This window comes from Mycetomoellerius zeteki, unplaced genomic scaffold (assembly GCF_001594055.1).
Source record: "Mycetomoellerius zeteki isolate Tzet28-1 unplaced genomic scaffold, Tzet1.0 scaffold228, whole genome shotgun sequence".
In the NCBI taxonomy this organism is placed as follows: domain Eukaryota; kingdom Metazoa; phylum Arthropoda; class Insecta; order Hymenoptera; family Formicidae; genus Mycetomoellerius; species Mycetomoellerius zeteki.
This window is the reverse complement of record NW_017257203.1, coordinates 2,173,429-2,192,700: the sequence shown is the minus strand read 5'-3', so window position 1 is coordinate 2,192,700 and position 19,272 is coordinate 2,173,429. Positions and strand designations below refer to the sequence as shown.

The following is a 19,272-nucleotide window of genomic DNA, read 5'->3' as shown; positions in this document are numbered from 1 at the left end:
TCAAAATATATTTAAATGAATACATTTAGATGATTTTGTTCCTTTATAGTTGAATACAAATCGAATTTCCAAGACATTATTTGATCTCTCATTTCACATGTCTGCTGAGAACATTTTAGTTTCATTAGTACCTCGTGCAATCCTCGCCGTTAAAAAAAAGAAAATAATATAGACATGTTACTTTTTTCATTCGACTCTCTTATTGTAATTTCCCTACCCATTAGCATTATAAAATCAAGTTTGTCATTAACAATATAAGAAATTCTGAAAAAAAGATCAACTATGAAAAACTTATATATACAGGATCCTGCTGCCATTCTGTAACTCTTAACGACAGTGTCGATATTGTTACACCGTCGTTGCGCAGATAATTGATATGGTAAAGAAGCTGTGCAACGACACAACGATGTTGACATTATCGTTATTAAAAGTTACAGAATAGGTCTGCTGAGATTATGTATGATTGTACTTATCCTGAACACAGTTATATTGGATGTATTCGAACTGATGAAATAGTTAACTTGCTCGCAAATACTGTATGATTAATAATCAGTCGTTTATACCTATTGTGGCCATACATTGGTTTTCCAATATATGGCCAATATTGGAAGCCGCAATATTGGGAAGAGATTGGCTCCTCAATATTGGTCCAATATTGGAAAACCAATAATGTATATAGTCAGAATAATATAACCTATAATTTTTTGCAACAAAAATTATAATTAATACCGTAAATTATCGTAATTATTAAAAAGTAATCTGTTCCTATAAATTATTAAGGTATAATAATCTCTGCATCTTTTAATAATATTACGCTTTGTGATTTTGAAGGTATTTTCATTATATAATTAAAAATTAATAAAATATGAACAATACTACGAAATAGCACTATATACTATGAATTAGTCAATAGATTAGTCAACACTTATGTTGATACTTAGAAAACGAACATAATAAAAACAAATACAAAAAATTAATAAAAGTAATAAATACTACAAATATACTAAATTGTTAACTTAGAAAGGGAAGATAAAATATGCTGTGCAGCTGTTTTCTGCGATAAAGCAACTAGCAGTTTTTATTCAATATATTTGCTTGGCGAAAGCAGGATAGCTTGAAGCAGCAATATAGTTGCTCTACCGGCTTGAATCCTTGAATGTGTCCATTAACTTCTAGAGAAGGCGCAAGCGCATAACAAATTTTGCGCCATCATGGCTTCCAAGTTCCACGGTCTCCCCAATTATCCTCAATTGACACGTTCGTTTTAGCGATCGACACATTTTCGTGAACGTGATCTTCAACAATGATAGTTTACTTATATTCAAGACTTACTTTCGTTAAGCGTATTATCCGATTATTCTGTGATATAACGAAACAATAATTATTATGTCGATATAATACTCTCACCCCTTTTGTTTATGTCATTATTAAAGCTAGTACGTATATCAGAATATAATTTTAATGTTACTATGGTCGTAGATTTGTCTTTATGTTTTATACACATTCTATAATCATGTTATGATCGGTTTGACCATCAATAAATTTTTGTGTTTCAGCGCAGCGGAATGAGCTCCAGCACTCTTACTGCAAGAGCAGAGGAATATTTTTATGATATAAATCCTATAGCTCGAAGAATCGGCGAGGATATAACAGCAACGAAAGAGGCCTATGAAGGGCTATGGAACACTTTGAGTACAGCGGAGCGCAATCAAGCCATCAACGAGACTATAATTCAGCCCGAGATAGCTTTGAAGTACACCTTGAAGAAGGTCGAGTTGACAAAGGAGTTACCTGAGTGGTATCCAAAACTGCGCATACAAACTGGAATGAAATATGTCATAGATGAAACTGGTTCAGTAAGTATAGTATCATCAATGTTTATGAAAAAAATTAAACAAACTGATAATTTTTTCACTGTATTACAGACGTTACGATGGCGAGATGAACACTCCGCACCATTTTCGTTTATGACTCAATCACAGATGAATCTTAATCTGATAGACTCTAACGAAGATGTAAAATCGAGAACAATGAGGACTCATTTTGGAGAATTACCACATTTTTCTAGTCCAGTGAAAACACAAAGAAACAATTGTTCATTAAGCGATAATTATAACTCTCTACATCAAGTTAGTTATCCATCAGATTGTTACGCCAGCGATTTATTCGAAAATGATCAGTGCAGTGACTTACTGACAAACGAAATTGACAGCGAACATTCTGATAGTATATTTGCCAAATTGATCAACAAGACTTCTTTATTAAAGTTACAAAGCAACGTCGAGGATGACTTGGAAAGTTTGGTGAGGGATTCTGATACAGACAAAAGTCAATCTAATACTTTAGTGGTAACATCACGAACGAAATCAAGCGACATAAACGAGTCGACTGCTTTATTAGAAACACCCAGTTCCTACAGTAGCTTTCAGTCATCTCAATTGAATCAAGAAGAGGAAGAGAGAAGTATACCAAAAACTGGATTTGAGTTTCTCGATAATTGGTAAACTCATTCCGTTGTAGAAAGAAATGATTGAATTATTTGAATGCTCTTCTATTATATAAACGATATTTCCATAATGTCGAAAGAATGTATGCAGCATATATGGTTGCAAATGTCTGAACAATGGCCGTGTTTAGCAGAACACAGTTTATTTTACAACTATTGTAAGTTTTCTTCGCATTAATTGGATTATACTTTTAGGAGAAGTAGTTTTATTTCAATGAAAAACTTCCGACAAGTTGCAAAATAAATATTCTGCTTGACGCGACCAATCTATTAAATTACTCTATTACTATATGTTGCATAAAAATATACATGTGTGTGTTTTGTGTAAAAGAGTTTATACGTGAAAAGAGACAGGAATATTTTTTACAGTATAGTCTGATAGAAGATTTTTTATGTCTATATTTTGTAACGCCCTATTTTATTTATATTGCATACCATTTACATGACAGATGACTCAAAGAGTTAAACGAAGACTGAAAATTTCCAAAGATACGTTCCCAAAAGATTTAACTCTACTTAGATCTTGATAGACTATATCATATATCCTTTATAAATATCGAATAATGTAGCCAGTTTAGATTTGTTATCTTTTTTATAACATATTTTAAATAATATAAAAAAATATATAATACGTGCTTATATGAACAGATAGACATGTTTAATGCATTTTGCAAGCTGATCACTATTTACAAGCAATAATTTATTTAAAGATTAAAAGATTTATGTAAAGTGTCTTGTCGATTGTATATCAATATACGTATATCACATGAATACGCTATAACTTATTTCCCATACATACATACATATTCATAAAATATATGCCTATAATATTAATTATATTACAAGTCACGACTTGCTTCTTATTTCTCCGGTTCAATCTACCGATGTCGTCTTGGCAAAGGAACTTCGATAGTCTTTCAATTTTTCTCAAGAAAATTCATTAAGTTGCTCTTAAGTAGTCCAAAATCCGGACAACCAAACTGAAAACATCAGAGTACCGAATATGTACTTTTTCCTTAAAGCGGAAACATAAGAAGTAAACATTTTTATTATTGAAATTAATGGAAAAACTTTTCACTTTTCACATATCCCCGCCCTAAGGAAAAGTAAATGATCGGTACCCAGATAAAAAAGCATCTTTATTTGTTTTTTTTATTAACATGAACGCCGTGTAAAATACAAATACTTTTTATAAACTTAAACTAATTATTAAAAAAATGGTATAAAAAATAAAAATAATCACTATAAAAGAAAACATGAAAATAAACACATAATTATAAATACTTCTAATTTATATATAATATGTATAGACTTATAATTATATATGTATGTAAAAAAATTATATATAAATTGTATATACAGTCTATTCAACAAGAAAATGTGAGTGATATTTTTGTAGAAAATCAGTATGTACCGCCGTTTACCTTGTACCGTTTAAATCTTGAAACTAATCTTTTTTGCCAACGTGTCTTCACTCTTAAGCAGCGTCTACAATGAGATTAAGCCGCTTTAAGCAGCTGTGCACAAAAATAAAAACAATAGCGCTCTTTATCTGCAGAATACGCCGAGAATCTGGTCGAATGTATGCAAAAACGGTGCTAAATAATAATTGATAATGGAGGCGACCGGATTAAATATTAGGTAATTGCGCATTGCTAAAAATCTTCTATTTTCGTTTAAAAAAAACTTGACTTTATCTTTTATTTTCAGATTATCACCCATACTTTCTTGTTAAAACAGACTGTATATTAGGGTAAATGGTGGGAATACGCCAGTGCGGGAAATACACCAGTTGGAGGAATATGCCACTTGTATTTAACAATAGGTCTGTTCTTTTTGGTTGAACTTTTGCACCAGTTCATCTTTCTTCAAAAGAAATTGGAAAGAATAAAGGCAATAGGAGTCAGGCGCAGAAGACGTCACGCAAATAATACACCCACATAAAGCGTAAAACTTTTTTATTCTACTAAACGCGCTAAGTAGGAGCGCGTTTAGTAGAATAAAAAAGTTTTACGCTTTATGGGTGTATTATTTGCGTGACGTCTTCTGCGCCTGACTCCTATTGCCTTTATTCTTTCCAATTTCTTTTGAAGAAAGATGAACTGGTGCAAAAGTTCAGCCAAAAAGAACAAGCCTTATGATACCGATTAACAGCGCTTGCGTCAGTATATCATGGAATTATTTATAATTGTGTGCTCAACATATCTGAACATATCACACAAGTACAAAGAATTTCCTGATAACAGTATTGCTTTTATGAGGTAAATATGACGGCATAGCATACGAAAATGTGCCTCTTATAACTTTCATAGTGCTTTATCTAAGTTATTATTTAAGCGTTACACAATATTTAGCTCGATTAGATTGGTAACCTATTAATATAGATTAAAATGAAAATATTCTGTACGTTATTGATTCATTTTCTTGACAACTGTATTGTACAGGCTCATTATAAATGATTTTTAAATTCATTATCAAGATAAAATGGCATCTTGGGGCAATATGTCACTACTTTTGTTAGGATAAAATGCCAGTACTCAGTCATTTTCTCTAATATAGATTAGGGCGCTATAAACAAACGTTCTGCTGCATACTCTCGTTGTAACAGGATATCCGTATTGACAAATAATTAATAAATGAACTTAAATATTTATTTATTTGCTTATTATTATATTAATTTACTGCTCAATTCAAAATTCTGATTAGAGAATGCAGTTTTTCAATTCATTTTAATGGATTGAATTTTCTTGATTATTAGAAATTTAGACTACTTGTAACACTATGTAAACATAAATAAAGTAAGATAAATATATATTTATACGTTTTATACTTATACATTACATACTTTTACACGTTTCAGACAAGAATGCCTCGAATATATATAAGAAAAACTGATCGAGCTTCTTGGAGTCAGGATTCATTAATAGAAGCTCTTAATAAGATTTCTCTCAAAATGAAATGAATATATGGAATGCTTCAAAATATTATGGTATACCTTATCGGACTCTTAAAAGGTGGATTAATGAAAATAATTCCAATAAAGGAGCTCTAGGTCGACCAGCTTTTCTTAACAAACATCAGAACTCGTAACTTATATACAGAAGCTAGAGAGTACAGGATTTCTACCGATTGCAAATAGTGTCCGCAAATTAGCTTTTACGTTTGCATTAAAGAATAACCTTCTTAATGAATTCAATCAGAAGAAAGAAATAGCTGGATATGACTGGTTTCGTAATTTTATGATGCGACACCCTAAATTATCAGTAAGAAAAGCCGAAGGAATTTCTGTTGCTCGTGGATTAGGTATGTACTGAGAAGAAGTTGACAATTATTTCCAAATTTTATTGAAAATATGTAAGGAGAATAATCTCTTTGATCAACTATTCAAAATTTATAATGTCGACGAAATAGGTCTTCAATTAAATAATAACGTGGACAGAGTTGTTGCAACCAAAGGGTCACGAACATCATGTAACTTCAGCAGAAAAGGGGGAAACTGTGTCATTGTCTGTTGTAATGCCGAAGGCAACTTTTTACCTCCTTATTGCATATTCAAAGGCCAAAGGAAAAGATCTGAATTCGAAGATGGGCTTCCTCCTGGATCCCGTGTTGAAATGGGAGAGACAAGTACCTATGTAAATTGTCAATTGTTCCTTGCCTGGCTTAAAGACCATTTCGTTCCATGTAAACAAGATGGGAAGGTGCTGTTAATATTACATGGTCATAGTTCGTATTGTTCTGACATCACTGTACTTGACTTTGCAGCCGAAAATGATATAATTTTACTTTACCTTCCAAGTCATAATACCCATTATTTACAACCATTAGAGGTCATTTTTTAAACCTCTCAAAATATATTGGCAAAGAGTCGTTACTAATTGGATTATTAACCATCCTGGACGAAGACTAACCAGATACCAATTTGGATTGGAGATTTGTTATGTAGTTCTTGAAACCTTGCAGCAACAGTAAGCAACGGTACAACGGATTTCAAAGCTTGTGGAATATTTCCATACAATCCTGCACAAATACCAGAGCATGCATTCAGAATATCTAATACTTCGGAAGCACTAAAAGATACTTTTACTCAGCCAGAAAGTGAAGATCCGAATATATTATTGAACAACAAACAATCAGATAAACTATTTCCTATTCAATCCTTATCTGGTCACATTGAAAATTCTGAACTATCGGCATCGATTAATTGCCCCTTTGACCAAATAACTGCATCTACTTCCACTCTCGTTACATTTGAGAAAATTGCACCTGTGTCAGTACTTGAGAAACCTAGAGTCACGAAAAGAAAACAACATGCTCAGAAGTTGACGTCACAAGAATATAGAAGAAAAGTTTGGAAAAATAAATGAAAGAATAAAGATAAAAAAAACAAAAATTAGATGTCATTAAGAAGAAAGTAAAGGTCAATGAAGAAAGTGAATGTCATTAAGAAAGAGAAGAAAATAAAAAAGAAGGTCCATGATTCAAGTTTGGAGGAAAAATAGAAAAAATAATAGATAAAGGATGGAAAAAAAAGATCAGTACGTAAAATTACTTTAAATTGAACAAATAATTACCAAAAAATCTAATTTCGCTTAAGTGTGGCATATTCCCCCCATTTACCCTATATTATGCCTTTATATGATTGATGCTATTATACCTTCAGTACCGGGTGACTGTATAATTGTTATATTTTCATCACCGCTGCCATTTTGGGCAATTTCGGAAGTCCGATAATAATCGAGGACGTTGTTTCTTGTTTGGGAGAACGAGCAAATACTTCGTAGTTCCGTCGCCTTCATTATTTTTCTGGCCCCTGATTTGCGTTCGAAGGGTGACATCAGTATCAGACGCCGCTTTGACGATGCTCGAACTGAGACTTAAAAATCAATAATTTTGAAACCATTTTCTAATTATAGAACTTAAATCGCGTTGATATAAATTGTATTTCGAAATTCAATGCTATAAAAAAGCCAGAATTCATTACAACACATTATGGCAGTATTATAAAAAATAATGGCATCTTCTTATCATTACTAAAATATTTTATTTTTATATATTTCAATATAATTCTTTATTTAATATTTAACTTAATATTTGAAAAAAATTTTAATTACGATTAAAAAAGAATAGCAATGTTTAGATATCTAAAAAACGTCTTAGTGATATCTTTATGATATGTTTTGACCCGAATTTGGACATGCGTGTTGTCTGGATAAGTTCTAGTATAGTTTAATATAGCAATAAAAAACATCTAAGTATTTATCTAATATCGGCATAATACGACTAATTTCATTATACATTATAAACTTTCTTCTGCTTTCTCTAATACTTTTCCGCAGTGTTACGTTGCTGATACCTAACTTACCACTCGTATCGATTTTATCTCCTGATGCACCCTTACATATGTTTTTCGATTCCTTCGACGATTCGTCAGTCAATGCAGTTAAGCTTCTTGAAGCGATGGTTGCTTGAAGATTACTATCATTGCCATGACAGACATTTGGCAAAGATTTACCCTTCGGCTTCAACAGAGTGATTTGGGGAAAACAAGAACCTGACAAATAGTTATTTAAGATATTATTTTTATCGAAAATTAAACATGTTACGTCCGATATATTGTATAGCAATTTTGGGAACGTCATACCTTTTCTTCTTGCATGTCTTTTCACGGGACTGCAGTGTCCGTATTCCGAACATCTTTGTCCATCGACACAATCCTGATCCATCGAGCGCTTTTCATCTCCTGTATTACCATTTCTGTATTGTTCCATTGCTTGACGTTCCAATTCCTGCAATATCGTAATGTAAACATCAGCATAATGATATTCCATATAAAAAGTTGAATGAAAATTAATCGAAAACACATTTATGAAACGGAGTATTCTACTTTTAGTATGATTTCAAGAATGATTGAAAATTAGTTCTTTTGGTTGCAAAATGTCGTTTGATAACTATTGGAGTAAAAAGAAATAATTTCATCAATAAGATCACATAGTTCTCATATGCTAATTTTTTTTTTAATTTTTTCCTATCATTTACAAGGATACATAGCCGTAAGCCACGAAATAAATATTCAAGTTGGAATATTGCCTGATATTTGAGCGCCAATGACTCCTCCGAATTCCTGTATTGTTCCATCGCTTGCTGTTCAAGCTCGTCGTACCTGAAAACCAGTGAAACATCAGTTGCGTTCAGCAGAAAAAGCTTTGAAACTGTAAAAACTGTACTTATAAAATTCTTCAATATGATTGATTTATACATTTAGATCCAGTAAAGAAGAGCAAGATTGATCATATTAAAGAATTTTATAACAGTTACAAAGCTGCTTTCTCTGCTATAAATACAGCTATTCAAACTACAAATGAATTTGATAAAAAAGAATGACTTTTTCATCAAATCATCCAAAGTTTTAAAAAGTTTTTAATCGAAAATTTCAATGTACCTCTTCTCGAAGACATTATCTAAGATCGCCTCGTTCGAGGTATTCGCTAGAACGTCTCTATAAAGCGGCCGCTTTGAGCTCTTGTCCTCTTCAGCGTCTAAAACTCTGTATCTTGAGCTCTCTTTCCCAAAGAATCTGTCTTTTGACCTACAGCTTGAGCTCTCGTTCCTATATATTTCATTCTTCAACCGGAACGAAGTTTCAGACAACCTTTGCTGGCCTTGTGATGATTCGGCGACCGTTCTCCAGTTAGTATCGGCTCCTCTGCAGTATTCGTACTTCTCCTCAAAACTGCGCAGCTCGGATACGAGTGCGTTTACGGTCACGACCTCCTTCGTTTTCTTCGCACTGTGATCCCTATCGAACCATTGCACCTGCACATTGTGATTGGAAGTTTTTAAACTCTGTCTGGAATCTAGAAGGAAAGGCTGTTGAACAATGGGCTTCGAGTGGCCTCGTCGCATCTTGATGCTGTTCTTTGTTAGTAGTATAAGATTGTTGAAATCGACCCCTTGATTCTTCCGCTTCAGCATTGGTTCCTGGTACAGTTCCACTGGTCGCTGATACACAGGTATGGGTGTCGTTGAACTTGGTTGGGTACAAGGTAAAAATTTCTCGTACATCTGCAAAATTACGATGTATTTCACTTTTATGAATAGCTTTGTGAAAATTTTTAATAATGATGCAAATGTAACATTACTAATCTTATTCATCAATTATAACACAGGCCTGCAAAATTGAAGGTGTTGAAAGTTGATTGGGATTTAACAATGTTTTCTTACGTAATTTTTTGAATCCGAATCCGGCTGCAGAATTACTCCATCACGTCAAGATTTCGAGATATCCTAACTTAAAACTGCCAAAAAAGCCGTTTTCAACCATATTTTAAATTAAATTAAAAATTAAGAAAATTTTTATTGTCAAATCCATCAACGGTATTATTTACTACTATATGGTCCCTTCAAAATCCATTTTGAACCATCTCAAAGCGATTTTTCTTTTCCGGAGATTTACTTATTCAAAGTTCAATGAATTGTACCTTATAGAAGCCTGATTTGTATACCGTTGTATTAGAACAAACAGTATTTCTGGACAGATTAACTAACTCTTCTACCTTTTGTCACAGAATATTTTTACCGTTCATGTCTTACTAATATAAAACGACTTTTTAGCAGTTTTAAATTAGGATATCTCGAAATCTTGACGTGACAGAGCAATTCTGCAGCCGGATTCGGATTCAGCGCAAAAAATTACGTAAGAAAACATTATTAAATTCCAATCAACAAAACCATGCAGGCCTGTGTAATTGTTTATAATTGATAATTATTATAATGTGCAAAATAGTTGTAATAAATTCTCTCTCTCTCTCTCTCTATCTATCTATCTATCTATCTATTATTTATCTATCATCTATTTATTATCTCTAGCCTCTCTTTTTCTTCAAATATGAATAATATTTATATTCTGTAACAATTAACCTTGCGTCTGTAATTAAGGTCTTTTTTGGTACAAAAAATTTCACTTAATTTTCTTCAAAATAAAGAAGTCCGATTCCCTTATTACTGAAAATTATATATTAATAAACAAATTTCCATTTTTTCTTTGTTATTGCTTATATTTTAATTTTTATTAAATAAAGGTTTTAACATTTGAGTTAAAAGACACAGATTGCAGACAAAAGGAATAAAAATATGATTGCAGATGATAGATCTTCAAACTGTTTGTTTTAGTTAGATATCTTAATTCTTTTCTATAAAAATACTTTATATAAAAAAATCATTTTAAAAAGTGCCTGTAAAGGACGATGGCCGATTGCAGCATCGTGAATTGGTTGCAGCGGCGTGCAGATTGACAATGGTGACGAGGAAGACGCTGTCAGCTGCAATTGCACTGGTGGTGCCACTCTGTGAATCCATTCTTGAGGCGAACGAAACACATTCGTCTCTGTCGCTGATAATATGGACATTCTAGCATTCTGTATTGTAAAAAGAAGTTGCATAGCTAAAAGATTTTAATAATCAATTCGTATAAATAATATAAATTATAAAAATTATTTTTTTAAAAAGCTGACTCATCAATTTTAATTTTAACCTAATACGATCGTTTTTCTTCCAATGCAACCAAGTTTTGATTGCATCGTGGACCGTAATGAAGAGTTTATAATGACATTCATGAAGATACATATTTGCATATTATGATTTTATATATATTTTATATTCTATGTGAGAGATTTCAGCTTTTGACTAATCTCTTTCAGAAACGTCTAAAAAAAACGTCGCGATCTTGATACAAAAGATACTGTATTATTTAGCTGAACTTCTTGTACCATTCATCTTTTCTCTTTTTTCCCTAATGCGGAAAGAAAAAGAGGAAAGATGATCTATGCAAGAAGTTTAGCTGAAGAGAATGGACTTAAAGTTTACTTCTGTAGCCCGTACGTTTACTGGGAAAACAGTTGCCGCAATCTCCTGCTGCGGCCTGTTATAAGGAAACAACTCGTTCTGGTAATTCCTGTCATTCAAAGACGGGAAGTACCGTATCTGGCAAGTCTTGCGCTCTTTGTTATTATTCAAGTTATATGCTATCGGGGGTAGGCTCGACTTCGGGAAGAATTCAGGTACTTCGGCGCTCAGAACCGGTGGCGGCGGCGGTTGTGGTAATGGTGGAGGTGATAATAATGGTTTTCGCTGATATTCTCGCATGATCAAAGGTTGATACTGCAATGCGCAGTAGAACTGATGATGTTGGGTGACAGGTTGCGTCTGTCGTATGGTACGTGATTGCTGATTCTGCTGATGGCATCGCTGCTGCTGCTGTTGTTGCTGCTGTTGCTGTTGCTGCTGCTGTTGAACCTTTTCGGAGTTCCATATGTCGCGCACAGCGTTGCTCTCGATGCGGAACTGCAGCTGCATTTCCGCGGCAGTCTCGGCGGTGTATCGGCGATGACGGGCAAACATTCTGATTGATTTTCCTAATAGCACATAATATGTATAGTAAGGAATAAAAGAAGCGTAAGACGATAGCATTTGAGTCTTTAAACTTAGGTGCTGGTTTTGAGATGCTAAGTGTTTTAATTATTTTGTGTATCTCATATATCTCAACTTCTCAACATTTACCTTACCAGATTATATTTTCAATATTTTAAATTAATGAACAGTTTTAATTTTTTTCCTTCAAAAAAGGTGTTTAATATAAATTTTAAAAGATAAGATTTTCATATCTTTTTTAATTTCAAAGATAATTTTATTTTTAATTAATTAGGAAATGCTAATTAGGTGCTAATTGTAATTGTTGCAATTATAAATACAAATGTTTGTTGTATTAAAATATAATGAATTACATAAACGAGTTTCTAAACAAAAATATTCGTTGGAACGATTGTAATAATTATTTTATTTTTCACTGCGCGTTACAAAGTTGTGAGAGCCATTTATAAAAAAAGATAGCATACATTTTTATTACAAAAAATAACAAATGTAATTAAAATAAGTATAATTTATTAATAAAATCTACTTCATTAATACTAAAATTAGAATATTAATAAGATAATATGAAAATAATTAATAAATAAATATAAAAGTATGTAATTAATAAAATAACTTTTTAATAGAATAAATAACAATTAAAATACAAATGAAAAGACAAAATCATTATTTGTATTATTTTCATATAAGGATCTGTACAGGTGTATGATTTATAGATTTGTAATTTGTATCTTTGTTAACTTGTAAGATTACTGCTTACCGCCCTCGTCAGATTTATAAGCCGAAAGTAATTCATCGTGCAATCCAATTTTTCTGCTCCCTTTTGGACTGGTCTTTTGACGTTGCTTTTTCGAGCTCTCGTTCCAGTCAAATTGGAAGTTCGAGCAAGCGACAGTTTCATTATCCCTCCTCGCGGTGTTACTCTTTAGTATTTGTATTGCTGAGCTTTGCAAATTGAAAGTACTAATTAACAAGATATTAAAATCTAATCGCAATCAATACTAGATGTATTTAGAATTTCCACGTCTGCGATACAAACATTGCTATGATGAATATAAAACCCAGAAAGAGATAAAAATTGAACCGACGTTAATTATATATATATATCTTATCGACGTCATTTCAATTTTTATTTCTCCCTGGGAATGAATCAATTGATTTTAATTAAATTGCAATTAATATATTATATCTTCAATCGCTAAATAAAATTTATATATAATCCTTAATTAAATATTACAGCGTAGATGGGTCATAATTTGTGATAATTTCTTTATCACGAAATTGTGTAGAGAGAAGAAGTTCGCGGATCGTAAAAATAACACCGAAGTGCCGAAGCGAACTAACGGTTCCCGATGTGATCGCGTGCAACTCGGCGAAATTAACCGGGCGAAGTGTTCTTGAACTTCAGGAAGCATCCACGGTTCCACAGCCTCCGTAGCTGAACGGAAGTGGCAAGGCACGCTACCCGACGATTTACCGTCGTCCGGGCTGTACATTCTCTCATGCTGCTCGTCGTACTCGTAATTACCGTATTTCGCCAAGCGCGATTCGGAGATGACGTCTCGAACGAGTCTTGGACGATAATCACCATATTCCTCGTACTTCGCGGTTACTTCGCAACTCTGGCATTAAACGCGCGCAATAAGTTATCATTATGTCAAAATAAATTTTCTTTCCTCTCATCGCGAAAAAATCTGTATTGTTACGATACGTACGAGTTTTTTTACTTTCACAATAATTTACAACTATATTTTTTACTATCTTCAATAAATGAAAATATCAAAATACGTTTGTAGTTCTAAATAATCCAATATAATTTTCGTTATCTTCAGAAAGGAAACGATATATATATATATATATATATCCCCGTAATATTTCAACGAACAGAAAGTTGAGATTTGTTTTTTATTGTTGCATTGGACTACGATAGAATTTTCTTTCTCACAGTCACCAAATATCAAACATATTGTTTCATTTTAAGTACAAAGAGTGTACTAGTTCAGTTAAAGAACAAATCTGTGATAGTTCCTTTCTTCTCTTACGCATAAAATATCCTCAGACAACGATAAGTAACATCGATAAAAAAATGTTTGGAAATACTAATATATAAAATGCGGTACTTTGATGCGATATTTATGAGATAAGTATCTGTTGCGCGTCTCACTTGAATCCAAAGAGAATGATTTAACTTTCGGAAAGGATCCTCGGGATCGAAGGTCCAGGTCTTGTCGGCGATCAAATTAATGTTTGCGTAAGCGCTATTTAGTAGCTCGTCGTATGACGGAAGTGGAGATATCATTATCTGTACATTATAACCGATTATATCGGATTCCGGTAGCCCGACGAGTCGCGAGGTCGGTGAAATTTCTGCGTGGAAAACGCAAACTTTCTCGTGTCTCGTTCGCGAAGCGACTGAAAATTCAGTCTCAAGTCAACAAATAATAATAGACGCTAATACATATATAGTAAAAAATAATTAATAAGTAATTTGACGCGATGAAATAGATCGGTTTTAACCGTTTTGACAAAAGTATCGGAACGTATGCAAGAGATGAAGATCGAAGCTGACGTGATCGAGATTTATCGATGTAACAGATAGGTAATAAGCATTTTTCAGACATTTCCAAAGACCGATGCGGGCCTTGTAATTTGTTTATCACTCTAAATTTTAGTTAAATTTATTTAAATCAAATTGGACTTATATATATTTAAACTTCTCTGACCATTTAATTCTATCTCTTTATGAATAATAATATTTAAACGTGAAAATTATGCAATACGAATTGTTAAGTTTGTAATGCTAAATTATACTCAATTTAAGTCATTTTTAATCATTATAAACCGCCCTACTTAATACTATATAGTTAATTTAACTAAAACAATGAAATTAAACAATTTAACTCAAAAAATGATTCATCAATGAAAAATTTGATTTAAATTTAATTTTTTTATTAAATTAAAAAAAATATACGGGACGTTCCACGTCAATGGAGACAAGTGTCTGGGCAAAATTTGTAAAGTCGAAGTAAGACGTTCGAGGACTTAAAATTTTCGTTTTTATATGTGGTTTCAAGGAAAAGCGTGGTATTTTTTAAAATTCAAAGAGGCTGCTCCAATATGGCGGTTAGAATAAATAAAAAACTTATGAAAATTATTGAAAATATTTATTTCATTGATCAGGTGGTCCAAATTTATTCAATTTTCATGAAAATCGATATTTGTGGGATTTTCGAATCACTCATGAACAATCCGTAGTCATATTTCCAAAATTCGAAATAACGGATCCAGAATGTATTTTCCAATTCATTATAAATTTTTGTTCACAATCTATGAATCTTGACGAAATGCATATTGGGAGACCCTCATATATTTATCTTAAAAAAAATCAATATTAAAATATCAAAAAATTTTCCTGTATATTTTACATAAAACTTTGGAGGAGGAGGGAAAGGAAATAAATAAGACATCACTTTTACAAATCTGTCATCTATTTTACGATCGATGATGATAGTTAGCACGCACTCCCTGCCATTCATATATGCATTCGCACTTTTGTACAATTCATACGCGCGATTTTATTTACAAGATGAAATCAGGCCGAGGACAGATCTCATAATTTACAAAGTAAACGCGTAAGGCGATCATCGAGGAGGTCGCATCTCGCGATCGCGAAACGTCGTTTGGAGAGAGGAGAAAATCAGTCTGGTAGTCTGCCGCCAGCAGGCTACTCTTAGGAATGCTACGATTAGGCGCCGTTATTGCTCTAACGAGCACGAATTGAGCACGAATTTGACACGCCCGCGAATCACGTTATCATCCGCGTGGCGGATTCCATTACAGCTCGATAATTCCGTTCATCAGCGGCGTTCCGTTATCTTTGCAATTCAAGAATTGCAAAGCTTGTTGCTTGTAATGTGGGAAGACGAACTCTCTCCCTTCTCTTCTAATCAAAACGCCATGTCTTGAGTCGAATGGCTGAATGACACAAATGTTATACAACACTTAACACAAACAAGGAAAATTTAACAAAGCAATTACTGTTTGGAATATTCTGAAGTCAGATAATATAATTGATATAATTTCCAGATTTAATCCGGATTTATAACGACAATGGATTTTGCGATTTTTTAATCCTCCGCCGGCAATGTTTGACTTTAAAAATACAGCCATGTCGAAGTTTAAAAGCACAGGATTTTTTTTATTATGAATTTTAATAGATAAATTTAAATCTATAAAAAAATAAGTAAAATAAAATCTAACTTCTATGATTTAATACAAATCCATTGTTAAAGCTTTCATAAATATGTAAGAATTTTGTCAGATCTTTATACTGTTCGAAACAATATACAAATTTACATTAAAGTTCGAAGATTCAGATAAGTAGACAAAGAGTAAACATTTCACATTGCCGATGGAGATTTTATCATCATGAATAAAAAGATATAAGGACTAGTTTTGTTCCATACAGCACAGACCTTCAGACGTTCTAAAAGACGTCCAGAGGATATCTTTGTATATCTTAAAGACGTTCTCAGGACATCTCTTGGATAAAGTATGCTGTGTGGGCGTATATTACAGTATCAAAATCCAAAGTCAATTAGAAAAATAGCGTTCCTATTTATTGAAATTGCAATTTTAGTAAGTAACATAATAAAAGTCGTGATTAATTAATCACTAATATTTTTATCTCACTTTTATTTTTCATTTACTAATAAAAAGCCAATTTTCGAGACATATAAAAAGATTAAAATCTAATTCGCAGGCGCACGTATAAATACAACATAACTATACATTGTAATATAAATTAATTTATAACAAATTTTACAATTACGTATCCCGAAAATTATTTTGCAATTTCAATAAATAGTCTTTTAAGATTCTTGATTAAAATATTAAAAATCGTGAAATAAATGCCACTTAGCCATTCAAGCAATTATTATGATATGCACGACTGTATCGAGTATGTATCTGGCACGACAGCTTAAGATATATGTATACAGAAGTCGCTAATTAACAATTATAATTGGACTGTCTCGATGCCCAGTCGCACATATTTCCGTCTCACCGGCGGCAGATAAATCGTCGTAATTAAAAATGGCATTTAACGTAATCTCGCGTGATTGCATTTCGTATTGAATATCGCGTACGATCGCTCGAAACATGCAAAACGTACAAGTTTAACATCAACATTTAATGCTACTTTAATTAATATTATTTGTAATATTAATAGTTATCGATTATTTAAAATCAATTAAGATAGTTTAAAATCTTAATATTAATATTATAAATAATATTAACTTCACATACCCACACATGCGTGATTTTTTACCTTGTGGAAAAATACTATTAGATTAGTGAAAAAAAACCTATTAGAAAGAATAGCGTACAATATTAGAATCGAATGATTTTCCAAGTTATTTCTAATCATTTTTTTCGTGAGTCTAATAATATTTTTTTATAAGGGTCGATTATTTATAATATGTGATATTCTGTCGAAGAAAATATTTGCAGTTCGACCGATCGTACCGAGGGGTAAATATTACGCGCTCCGCGCGAGCGTAATCATTTTGATTAGACATATGTCATTCAGTATTTACAAAAAAAATTGCGAGATAAAGAGTACAATAGAAAACAACGAATTTCTCCCGTACACGATGGGAAAAATACGGACGAGTCTCTTCGAGGGACGTTCCTCTCTGTTTTATGGCAAGATGGCCCGTTCGACGTGGCTCCTCACTGCAACCTCTAAACGTTGCAACGACTTTCCATAACATTTTTCGCTGGCATTTTTTTTCAATGTCCTCATGTGTCCTCATATGACTCAAAACCACGTTCGATCATTCAAGCCTGCGAGACTGGATGTCACTATTTATACTATCAATTTACAAACGTTCAACTAAACAAACTAAACAAGCAGCAAAACAATTCGATAACATTCCTAAAGTGGAGCTCGCATATTTCCTCAGGGCGAGTCTTTACAATTTGCCCGAAATAAATCTCACAATCATTAAACTACTATTGTTCACTAAATTGTCCCGGCATCATATCTAAGGATCCGTTTCAAACGTATTCCTCAGACGGTTTGGGGATATTCGCCGGTAATCTGGGTACTCGACTGGTACTGTCCGGCAGCTCAGCGATGTCGATAAACACGCCGACGAGGCTCTCGAAGTTGGGTCCCCAGTTGAGCAGATAGTCCCAGCTAAGAGCATCCTCGGCGGCGGTGGTGGTAGTAGTGGTGGTGGTAGTGGGCGAACCATTAGTGGCGTGGGTGCCATAGAGGAGGCCACCCATATGGGTCGATAGATCGTCGTCAGAAGCGACGAGGGTACTAAGGGAGCCGCGAAATGAACTGTCGAAGCCGTCGTAGTTGCCAACGTTCGGCGGAAGCGGTGGTTTCGTTGACTGTGACGATTCAACGTTGCTCCTTCCCTGCGGGCTGCTCCTCTCGTTATCCTGTTTGGCGAACAGGTTGTCGGACCGCTTGTCGCCCACCAGTGACCCGTTGTCGTATTCAATCTCCGAACACGTGAAGCTGTCATTACCACTCTCGTCGGTAGTTGACGAATTTCGTCGTTCGAGCCTCTCTACGGGAGGCGTGTGACGTCGGTGATGATGAAGAGGCCCGTGCGCAGGTGGGCCCCTGGCCTCGCTGGAGGAGCTCACGGCGTCTAGAGTAGAAACCAGGCTGGACGTTCTCGGACGAGAATTGAGTCGCTCAATCTCTTCCGCTGTGAGACCCATTGGGCCAGATGACACATTATTCACAGAGTTTTCATTATTTGACTGGGGGGCCTTCCTGCTGGCGGTCGAGCCTGACAATTGACTCATGATGGGCGAGTTCAGACTTCTCTCGCTGTTGGAGTTTAACGCGTCCTTGCCGACGCCGCCGGATGAAGACGTGGTTGCCAGCAGCGCACTTTGCAGCGGTTTTCCGCTGATGTCGTGCAGCGTGAGAATCCGCGGCTGTTGTGCAGATAACTCGCTGCTGGGAGATAATCTCGCCAGAGGCGTGCTCTGAAGCAATTTTGGCGCTGGTCCAGGTGGTTGATTCACGTTGGGCGGTGGCATAGCTCGTGGTGGAAAAGGTCCATTATGACGATGTTGTTGTCCCGTGTGTTTGTGATGGTTACCATAATTACCTGTACAATAAGTAATTTCTATTTATAAGTCAATAGTACATTATTTTAAATATATAAATATATACACCTTTTAATAATATAATAAAATACACTTTATTATATTATTAGGTAAAATTTAAAACACGTTATTTTTGCACTTCAGCCGACATCAACTAAGAGGAGCATAACATTAATGTTATAATTTCACACTCAACAATG

General features: G+C 33.8%; 3 protein-coding genes across 3 annotated transcripts in view; 1 reads left to right on the top strand and 2 right to left on the bottom strand.

Moving 5' to 3' along the window:
• Nucleotides 1-1,216: 1,216 nt before the first annotated feature.
• LOC108723339 (uncharacterized) lies at nucleotides 1,217-2,666 on the top strand. Its single transcript, XM_018449025.1, has 3 exons — nucleotides 1,217-1,436; nucleotides 1,557-1,856; nucleotides 1,926-2,666. The coding sequence occupies exons 1-3, from the start codon at nucleotides 1,419-1,421 to the stop codon at nucleotides 2,502-2,504; spliced, it is 897 nt and encodes a 298-aa protein (XP_018304527.1). The 5' UTR covers nucleotides 1,217-1,418; the 3' UTR covers nucleotides 2,505-2,666.
• A 521-nt stretch (nucleotides 2,667-3,187) lies between these two features.
• On the bottom strand, nucleotides 3,188-14,462 carry LOC108723338 (uncharacterized). The gene is made up of 11 exons (XM_018449024.1): nucleotides 14,097-14,462; nucleotides 13,277-13,554; nucleotides 12,693-12,877; nucleotides 11,387-11,919; nucleotides 10,741-10,923; nucleotides 8,949-9,571; nucleotides 8,597-8,669; nucleotides 8,151-8,295; nucleotides 7,872-8,060; nucleotides 7,164-7,382; nucleotides 3,188-3,486 (listed from the first exon to the last, which is right to left on the bottom strand). The coding sequence occupies exons 1-11, from the start codon at nucleotides 14,229-14,231 to the stop codon at nucleotides 3,458-3,460; spliced, it is 2,592 nt and encodes an 863-aa protein (XP_018304526.1). The 5' UTR covers nucleotides 14,232-14,462; the 3' UTR covers nucleotides 3,188-3,457.
• A 2,939-nt stretch (nucleotides 14,463-17,401) lies between these two features.
• Nucleotides 17,402-19,272, bottom strand: part of ft (cadherin-related tumor suppressor fat) — a 108,955-nt gene continuing 107,084 nt past the window's right edge. The window contains 1 exon segment of the mRNA XM_018448972.1: nucleotides 17,402-19,074. Coding sequence (XP_018304474.1) covers nucleotides 17,993-19,074 — 1,082 coding nt within the window. The 3' untranslated portion in view covers nucleotides 17,402-17,992.